Below are 10,835 nucleotides of genomic sequence, written 5' to 3' on the forward strand. Positions count from 1 at the left end.
CAACGAAGTACGATAGGTTTGCACGCTTAAATTGGTGGATTGCCAACACCTCATCAGTGCATAAGTTTTTGATTCAACCTCCGTTTGATCCAGTTCCTTTTATTGGTAGACTATTTACATTACAGAATATAAAATTATTCACTTGAGAATTTTCAGCGAATCATCTTGTCTATTTTTTCAGAAGGGGATTTGTGGAGATTTCAGTATTTTTCAAAGTTGAAATCCTGAGTCAATTGAAGCTAGACCACCATCGAAAACCTGGAAGCACTGAACGGCCGTTTCGTCCTATTATGGGACTCCTCAGCAGTGCGCATCCACGAACCCGCTCTCGCGAGATTCGAACCCAGGACCTACCAGTCTCGAGCCGAAGCCCTTAACCGATAGACCACTGAGCTGGCATCCAACGGTGTTAATGTGGATGCGCACTTCTGAGGAGTCCCATAATAGGACGAAACGGCCGTCCAGTGCTTCCAGGTTTTCGATGGTGGTCTAGCTTCAATTGACTCATGACTTCAACTTTGTCTATTTTTTCTTTATAAAAAAAGGATTTTCCACATTCTCAATGTCTATTATTTGTCATTATAATTTCTGTTACTATTATTTTGACCTCTTTTGCTATTTGATCTTGTTAATCCTATCTCGTGCTATCGTGATATAGAGACTTGGACCAACGCATATCTGTTTCATTCTTTACGTTATCTATGAGTAACTGTGACTGAACATAAGGATCACTTTTTTATCGTCATCCCTTTCAACATTAATATCATTTATGATGGGTTTTTTTTCTAGTTTATGTGTTTACCCTAATTAACTAATTATGTCTAGTTTCGATGGGAATTATGTATTTTCCTCTTTTCTTTGTATGTATGTGTGTATGTGATTTGATGGTTCTATTTTGTGAACTTCTAAGCATTTGATTGTGTGAATACTTGATCAATGTCATTGTTTACCAAAGGAAGTTGCTTTGAACTGTAATTTATCAACTTCATTCTTGCATATTTCTGACAAATTTTCTTTTTGTCATCTACCAATTAAGATGTTTTAGGTTACGGTTTCCATACTTTTAAGTATAATTTGAATTGAATGTAATAGTAAGCTCCATTAATTATAAGTTCCGTATGACGTTTTGTTATAACGAGTAATAAATTTAGTCTGAGCACTGGAATGGTAATTTCTGTGACAACCTAATGTATTACACATATACTTATAAAGTGATGTCTCAATAATCAAGGGGTTCGATTCGTAGCCACTAGGTAACGAGTCTGAGTCTCGCTCCTCCCATTTTGATTTAGACAACTGGATAATATTACTAACTCTTATACTTATAGTTGGACTTCAAGCCGAGTACATGAGTCTGTACCTGATAAATTCATAAATGATAATCTGCCAATGTTTCGATGGTTGATTAGTTTCATCGTTCATCTGTTCATAGTTTGTTCACACTTCTATACTTATTCATAAAAAGGTTTTATTATTCTCTTCTGTAAACTTATTATTTACACGTCAGTATTAAAAAGAATATTTTTATTCATACATAGGTCACCTGTAAAACCGGCAACAGTTCTGGAAGCTAAATTACCAGATGAACTTACTGATTACAGGACTGGTGGTATATTAAAAACAACTGATATTGATGATATGCCATCTTATATTCCAGAATATAATCAAAATGGTGATCAATACACCACATACAATGAATCGTTACCGCAAACATGGTCAAAACCAGGTGAGTACCAATTGAAAGTGTGTTTTTTTCTTTTCGTGATCGTATTATCTTACTATTGTATTCAAGATTATCCTAGAAATGACATATTAGTGTTGAGTAACACGTTATTGATTGTGTCATTACTACTATTATTTTGACTTATTTTCTATACATCTGGTTAATTTAATTCATTGTACTGACTTGATACGACAGATTGGGACGATCTATAATTATGCTAATGGATGATAACTAATTTACTAACTCATTCTATTTTCTGTAACAGTGTTCGATTTAATTATCATTAAATTAGGGGGATTTACGCTGACTTCCATAATGATGGTTGGTCAAATGTATATCATAAATTATAAAGAATCCTAAACAATTCAAATTAAGATCTATTATTTTTGTAACTAGTTATTGTTATTTCTAGCTGTTAAAACAGTGATTTAACTGTCTATAAAATTGAAATTAATACTCAAGACTACAGGGTATTCACAATTGACCATTATATTTATTATTGGTTAATATTCACTGAGATTTACTATAAAAATGGACATAACAATGAATTAACAATTTGTTATGTACATAACTTAAAAGTTCTTGGAATATAATTCATACTGTTTTGCTTGAATTATTTTTCTCTATATTCCCAAATCTAATGAATTTTTAATTCAAGCAATATCGAGGCAATCTGCAAAGGATGCAAATATATCAATATGAGACTAATGAATCGCAATTCTAAACATCAATGAGAAGACTCAAACAGCCAATGCAAAAAAATGAATTAGAACTTCACCCCATTTCATAAGCTAGTGACCATTTGGACTCAGTAGCTAAGTGAATAACGCGGTGGCATTTAAATCTAACGATACTAGACTCGAGTCCCGGAGTGGACATCAACTCTGAGATGTGGGTATATCTAGCCAAAGACGAGTCCCAATTAAGACGAAACACGCGTCCTGGGTTCCATTGTTAGATACCATCTATCTCTGATTTTAATCAATTTTTCTTAAGAAATAAAATAAAAACTTTGTTTTATACGAGAATTAATGTGAGAAATAACTTTGTCATTGAGAAACAACCACTATATTTGGCTTATCAATGTATAAATTTGAATGGGAATGCTATCATACTTTCTAAATGCGTCAATCAACTGGTTAATGTACTTCATAAATTTAATCCAAAATATCCATGTGTAGGCTTTTGTATCATCTATCTTTAACCTTACACATATTCACTAGTAATAAGAAAGAAACAGTATGTTAACGAATAGTTTCGGATCACTCACTAAGATCTTTATTTATCTTAATTTAAAATTTGAAAGAATTAGAATTAGAATAATTTCAGTAAGTGAAGGGTATAAAATTAATTACCTATTACAGGATAGACCATTCTCATATTATACGACACAAATTATGTAAGCTTATAGGTATTCTTCGTAATAATGTAAGTGTGTATGTTATAGTAAATTTCTTATGATTTATGGCGCGGCGGTCTAGTGGTAGAACCACTTGGTTTCTGAATGCTCAGATTCTTTGCCCTACTCATTTAAAGATGAACAGTCGAGGGATATCAATCAAGTACTACATATTACAAGATTATAATTTTAAGCTATGTACATAAATTTGTATTTGCTTTACATTAATGCAGCTTTCACTCATCTCTTGCTTTAAATTAGTCGATCATTACGATGAGCCATTAGCTAAATCTGAGCTTGATTTACGACAAGTTGCTTATCATTTAAAATCGGATTGGAGAATATTAGCTCAATGTTTAGGCTTGTCTGATGAGGATCAGTATAATATTACTTCTTTGCCTAATCGTCCTGAAGAAGAATATGCATATACTAGTTTATTGTTGTGGCAAGAACGTAATGGGAATGAGTTAACTTCAGGTAAGTAATACACAGTGAATGTTAGCAATTAAACGAAATATGTATTTTTTTATATGATATACGTTAGTATACGGTAGAACTGTATTTTAATGACTAAATTACTTGACTTTCACCTACGAATTTGGATCCTACTCTCCACATAATTCAGTTTGAGCCACTAGCTCCCATGGGTGATTGGAATATAGCACAACTTATCGACAAAATACTTAACTATAATCAATAATTGGATTAACGTACATTCAATTGTAAGGAGTGCAGAATAGGACGAGATGGACGTCCTGGATTCCATTACTGGTCACAATTTGGAAATATAATTGTTCTTAATTTCACAACAAAACGGTTATATGGTGTAGCAACTATTTAGTAATTTATTTCAAATAATATCCAACTTATTTTGTAAATATATGTAAAGTAAGAATAAACTGTTACCCGATAATTGTTACCGTAATAGGGACGTGTTATTCGATATATTAATTTAAATTTTCTGTTATTATCACCCAAATGAGTACTCATCGTGAGTAGTTTCGAGACAAATTTCACACAGGTTTTTTGAAATGTGTGTTTAACCAGACCGATTATGAGTAAGCTATTACGGAAGATATATTAAGACCATCACGTTACATTTTAGATTGACTTAGGTAAAAATAATGTCCCACTGGATTTCAAGTCAGTAATAGTATGAAAGCATTTCACTGATCGTAAGATCTTGAGAGTCTACATTTGATTCCATACGAGAATGTGAGTGGTCATTATTGAGGAGTATCGTTGATAAGTCTCACAAGTGTATGTCTGGCTTTAGTTGAATTTCATGTTTTCTGTTAAAATTATAAGCAATTATTATTATTAAAACACAAATATTGGTACAGGGAGGCACCGAATACATATGCCCCACACAAGCCACTTGGTTTGTGTGAGAGCTGTGATGTTGCCCGGGTGCACAGACCAAAACAGGTGGTTTTCTTAGGGGGCCACACCCGGAGCCTTCGATCTGAAGGTCTAATTTACAAGGTAGTGGAGCATCGTGAAGAGATGAAGTCCCATAGTAGCCGGTGGCCTATAATTGGTTCATACTCCATTTGTTCCCTCAGGATCCTGATGTCCATGTGCACCATTGGTTCGGAATCAGAGTTTTCCAACTCCCCTAGGTGGATTCTCCATATCTACCAACCCGGTTAAAGCGCCGGACATTCGCTTCTCAATTTCGTAAACAACACCCTCACCTCGAGAAGGCATTGAGTAGGATCTCCCTGATAGTAGTTGTATCCACGTGGCCTTGTGAGAGCATTTGGAGATGGGGTGCTGACTCTCTCCATTCTCGGTCGTATCAGGGCATTCGGGTTCCAGTGTAAAGATTATGTAAATGTTTTGATTTCACGTCCTCCCTTCTCCCACTCACCATAGACGTATCTACTTATCATTGTAAATAAATTTCTACCATTTTATCTCTCTACCTAGGTACACAACTTGCTGAAGCATTACAAGCTATCGGTCGTAAAGATATATTGGAATATTGTATGACTAACATTTCGCCTGTAATAACAGCTGATGAACGGGTTACTGCTTTACGTTCATTGAATGGTAATTTGTTACATTTTGTGGTTATTTTCTTTGACATATTTTAGTTGAGGTCAGAAATATTTTTAGTCTCCTGGTATATTTTTATTATTCAAAATATTAATTTATTTAAACAGTTATTTTCAAAACTGAAAATGAATTGTCGAAGCATTCAAGCGAAATTCTGTGATTTCAATCAAGAGGTCGATTTTCTAAATCAGATTATCTCAGAAGGCTTTTGTCTTATAAGAGTTAATTGACCTGGAGTTATTGAAAGATGATTGCTATACAGACTCTTCGTCTTCATCTATTCTTATCGCAAAGATTATCTACCTAGAGTATGTTTGACAAACAAAATAAATTAAGGAGCGATTTTATTCGGTGGAGTTTCGTCTTGTGTACTGAATACTTTAGTCAGCGAACTAAATTCTGCTAAAAAAAAAATCATCCATTTGGGTTGCTTATCTGTTTGTAAGCTATAAGAGCAACTGCTTATTGTGGAATTCCATTCCTTAATAAAAACAAACAAGGTAAATAGTTCATTGATACTGCAAATCATATATTTAGTACCAACAAGTACCCATATGAATAGACAAAAATTTTCATTTAGAACTAACCGTGACGGAATATCCTTAATTTACATGTGTCAGACTAAAAATCGCTTTTTTTCGGGTGGTATCACTTTTGATAAGTATTAACAGTTAAGTCCAAGTATATTTTAAAAGGTTTGTCAGAAATTTGTACTAACATTTGCAAAGTGCTCTGTTGCGATTGTTACATTCTTATTAATTTGACTCTATCAATAAGTTTCTTGATTTTATATGAAAATAGGCAGCTCATGTCAGACGGATAATTGATATAATTTGGATAGATTGTGCTGTACAATAGTTCCCATTTACTGCAAAATGTGTATCAACTTCTTAAAATGAAGAAACTTCGAAAATCGAATCAAAATGATATTGAATAAAAAGTGAAATGATACTAATTAATTTCCTCATATAAATCTGAAGTGGATCAACTTGTATACTAGCATTACTAGTCCTTAAGGATTAGATACACTATGGGTGACCATGAAATGAGTCATATTGTGTTCAGTTCGAAGACGCGTCGATATGTACTCTCCAGAAATTCGAAGTATTATTGGTGAAACGAAATATAGTACCAGTTAGTAACGTCTATACATAGTTTTAGCTATTGCAATTTTCTTATTGCTGCTGTTTTTGCTTTTATTTTGAATAGCCGTTTCGCCCAATTTAAATGTTAATCGTGAAAGTCGATCCCATTCAAAAGATGGCGGTGGTGGTTTAAGTGAATCAGTTGATACAGGTTATGGCACACAGACCGGATCTACTACACTAATACCAACAACACCAGTGATTACAAAAACAATGTCGTCAACAATTCATACACTACCCACTTTAAGCAATGTAGATAATTCTAAACAATCTGAGAAAGAAGTGGAGCAAGAAATAATACAACCAGTTACTGTGACCACTGGTCGAAAATATTCAGGGTTATCACCATATGTGGGAAAATCTATTACTGATGTTGTTCCCGGAGACAAATATGATGTATTAAAAGGGGTTGAAAATATTCTGGTTGATAGTCAACCTTCATTGACTATAGAAGAAGATGATAAAATAAATTCTTCTACTGGACGTAAGTTGTTGTTATTCGTTACAGGGTATCTATATTTATTAGTGATAGAGTTGAGTGCATCGTTTCTGTTTTTTGCTTGTAACTTGTAATACAATTATTTTACTGAAGCTAATCCTTGCCATAACTGGCTAATATCATTTGTGGAACTACTTCAACTAGGAAGCAATCAGTGATCTTCTGTATTTAATTTTCGGGCCATAAATAACTTATTTTCCCCTGAATCTTCATAGAATCAAACATAGAACTTTCTTATTTCAAATTGAACAAAATACACCTTCTTGTGGTCAAATAGTCGAAAGTTAAGCGTTCAAATTTATACTTTCAGTTAATTAGACAATATTGTTTTCAGTTTATTTGTAATCAGGCTTTAACTGATACTCATGAATATTTATATGAAATTCTTAAATCAATCAAGGCGATTTATGAGTTATTGATCATAATGAAATAGATTGCATAACTACACACAGTAGGTAAAAAGTAAAACTTTGATATTAAAAAGACAGGTTTACTAGTGCGGTGTGTCCTACTTATGTTGACATATATAAGTAGTATGTAGGACCAGTCGTAAATAGAATCCATGGCAGCAGAGGATTATAATGAAGAGAACAAGAAAGAAATCTGAGAGCAATCGAAATAACAACATAATTGAAAGAGTAATTGACTGTGCAAAGAACAGCGCAATGAAGATGTGTAAATAACGTATTTAATGTATGATTTTCATATTTTACCAAGCTACTGTGTGATTTCGCGTTAAACAACACCTAGGTTTTTACCCACTAAACTGCTTCGTACACAACACCAGTAGTGATAAGAATAATAAAATAAGAGAAGTTATAATCAATAGTTCGACAGACGAAGTAGGTCAAATCTAGGTAAATAAACTTCAAAATAATAATGATAATTCATAGTATCGTGTACTACGAGTTATTGTTTCCAGTTCGACTAAATTATTTACAACAGCCACTACTTCAATTTCTCACCTATTCAACAATATTTGCTTTTTACATGAATGCATTGATTCTTCATTAATCGGTAAGCGACTAATTTTGATGTCCTTCAGTTACTACACTTTAGATTTGATATTAAGCAATTGGAGATAGTCGACAGGAACTTCGAACTTATTGTAGGGTATGCGTATAATGTGATTTGTAAAGTCGAAAAGGTAAACATTTTTCCCAAGTTCCACATTGATCAGCAGTACTCCCAAGATTTGACGTACTCCTTACTGACAAATGTCAACTATCATGAAGGTACCGAGTATCTTCAATCACTTAACAGCAAAATATAGTGGATGTGTTGTCAAGTTATTTAGATTGATGGACACTGCAATTTGATCGATAAGATCAGACCGACACTGAAGGACTGGATTGGCCAACACTCATTGATCGATCGATTTTAAATATATCAGTTCTAAAGAATTTATTTCCCTCAACGTTACATATACAGCTTTCTGACAATTGCCAACTAACATGAAACCCGAAAACAAGGTTTACCCGTCGATTACTTCTGACTACAACATCTGAATACAGTTATCATTATGCATGGACTTTATCCATTTCAAGAACAGTTGAAAATCAGGCAACAGTGGACAAAGTTTTCTTTCTAGTCTTGATTGTCGGTTCAATGATTTAAACGCTTCTCCTCCCAAGCTACGATAAAACACTTCGATACTGTTACTCAGTTACATCTGAAGTTACACAATATAATTAATTACAGTCGGATTGTTTGCAGCCCAAAAAGGTTGCATAGTAAGAGTTTATTATGGCAATAACTGTACATTCGAAGATAATTAAAATCTCAGTTTAATTCTATATGAAAAATGATTGAAAACCGTAGAGAAGAGAGTTTACTCTTCTTGAGTTTCAATGATTGGTTAGTTTGAATTCAATCAACGATTACCTGCTTCGGTTTTGACACCCTGGCAGTATTCTAGCCCTCACATAAATCGTATGATGAAGTGTGGCGCATATATATTTCGTACCTCCTTGTACTAATGTCTATGTGTTTAAGTGAATGAATAAATAAAACAGTTAACGATTTAAACTATTTCCTTAATGAAATAATCTCCTATCCTACTAATAATAATTATTATTATCATAAATTTGTTCAGTCATATACAATTCTACATCACTGACCGGTTTTTAGTATCAGACAACAATTGAAAATTAGAAACCACTGAAGGCAATTGTTCCGTCTATTTCCGTTGTTTACTTTTCTTATTAACACGTCAAATGCTTTTAGCTTCTTCCTCATCTGATTGTAGTTTATATTTCTAAAAATTTGTTTTAAAAACACAATAGCTCCAGTCAATGAAGAAATGGTTGTCCCTACTCAAAGCAATCGCATTGGACAACTAAGTCGTACAGACGATATGATTAGTAGTAGTAATAATATTCATAAACAAATTGAGAAAGATAGTGATTTATCAAACATTTATCCAGATGGTAAGTAACTCTTTTAATAGATATAGGTACACCGGCATTGAGGGATTATCATGTTCATCATTCATAATGATGTGAGGTCTGTAGTTGTAATTGTGTTTTCTGTCTTTATAATTGAATATTGTCTTATCAACTGTTATTTCTGCTGTTTTATTCTTTTGCTTTTCTTTATTTATTAGTGTCTCATTAAGTCTAAGAGTTTTACTGTTAATTTAAAACTGGGTAGTTTAGTTTAATCATTCCAAATTTCGACTTATAACTTACTGTTCAACCACGCTTTTAATCTATCCATTTCAGTTTGAACATCTGAATAACCTTGACATACTTCCTCTAAATCTTTTATGTATACATTGAGATTGCATTTGTCGAATAAATGAATTACAATAATTTGTAGCTCATATTTTGATCAGATAATAATGTGTCTATAAATAATGATGCTATTTCAATTACCTCCGATAAAGCCAGTTAACAATCTATTATAAAACTTTATGTAGCACCAAACATATTTCTCTGTAAATAATTGTAACTCATTTACCAAGAAAATATTTATTTACACTTGGCTTCGAACAACACTTTGTATGTGAGCTAGTGATATTTCATGGCTGTTGAAATCGAAGTAGATGGATCAGTATTTGGACTTGTACAAGTTCTTTGTTGCTCTTGTAGCCAATAAGTCAGCAATCTGTAAACATGTTATCATATTCCTTTTTATTGATTTATACATGATCATTTTACACTTAATTATTTATAATTATTTGCTCACTACGTGGCACAAACTCGTGTAATTTTCTTAAAGCCACTCTTTAAGCTCAAGAGCTAAGATAAACCGAGATTCAAATCAGCGAGCAGCCTAAAATCGAACATCTTTATCACTAAGCCACCTCTCTACTCTTACATTCAATAGGTTAATTCTTCGATCAGCACTTAATGGACTAGACAAACATGACACTTGTCACTACTAAGAGATCAATCAGTTTAAACATGTTAATTCTGTAGAGATTGTGTCCAATTATCGCCCATATAGATCATTGATAACATCTCTCTGATTGTAACGCTGAGTGACACAGGCGAAAATTTCGTAAAGAACATCAGTTATATGACTTAGTTTCCGATACTCTTAACTGTACAACCAGTGCCAACCTAAGTCTAAATCAGCTTCCTATTGATGATTATCTCTAAACATATCTAAGAGACTAATATCACTCTGTCTTCGATGCCACCATGTAAACTCATTTAAATTTTCGCACATACACACGCACACATGTTTCATATTTGTAATAATGTTACATAACAACATTTACATCATTATATGAATCCTACAATCGATCTCAATAGAAACGTATATTTCTTACTTGTGACCCAGGTCTACTAAAACCTCGCTCCAAACTACACATTGGAGCCTTCAACGTACGTACCTTATGCCAAATCGGTCAACAGGCCTCCTTAGCTAAAACCCTAGAATCTCGTACCATTGATGTATGCTGTGTCTCCGAAACACGCATACAGGATCCCAGTGTGGTCATTCACTTGACCTCACCTCGCCAAAATGGACAGCCAACGAAATACACCCTCCGTGTATCTG

The 10,835-nt window shown here is 33.4% G+C and overlaps 3 protein-coding genes across 3 annotated transcripts; all 3 read left to right on the forward strand.

Annotated features, from left to right (window-relative positions):
• Positions 1–1,539: 1,539 nt before the first annotated feature.
• On the forward strand, positions 1,540–5,221 carry Smp_130400 (hypothetical protein; the record flags this gene model as incomplete). The annotated part of the gene is made up of 3 exons (XM_018792354.1): positions 1,540–1,726; positions 3,384–3,599; positions 5,055–5,221. Coding segments are annotated over 3 exons (570 nt in total), but the record flags the coding sequence as incomplete, so codon positions are not given.
• A 424-nt stretch (positions 5,222–5,645) lies between these two features.
• Positions 5,646–5,669, forward strand: Smp_130390 (nAChR subunit, putative; the record flags this gene model as incomplete). Its single annotated transcript, XM_018792355.1, has 1 exon — positions 5,646–5,669. A coding segment is annotated over one exon (24 nt), but the record flags the coding sequence as incomplete, so codon positions are not given.
• A 596-nt stretch (positions 5,670–6,265) lies between these two features.
• Positions 6,266–9,264, forward strand: Smp_139120 (hypothetical protein; the record flags this gene model as incomplete). Its single annotated transcript, XM_018792356.1, has 3 exons — positions 6,266–6,317; positions 6,393–6,812; positions 9,113–9,264. 3 exons carry the CDS (start codon positions 6,266–6,268, stop codon positions 9,262–9,264), a joined length of 624 nt encoding a protein of 207 aa, XP_018644207.1.
• Positions 9,265–10,835: the final 1,571 nt, after the last annotated feature.

Source organism: Schistosoma mansoni (assembly GCF_000237925.1).
Source record: "Schistosoma mansoni, WGS project CABG00000000 data, supercontig 0340, strain Puerto Rico, whole genome shotgun sequence".
NCBI classification, from domain to species: domain Eukaryota; kingdom Metazoa; phylum Platyhelminthes; class Trematoda; order Strigeidida; family Schistosomatidae; genus Schistosoma; species Schistosoma mansoni.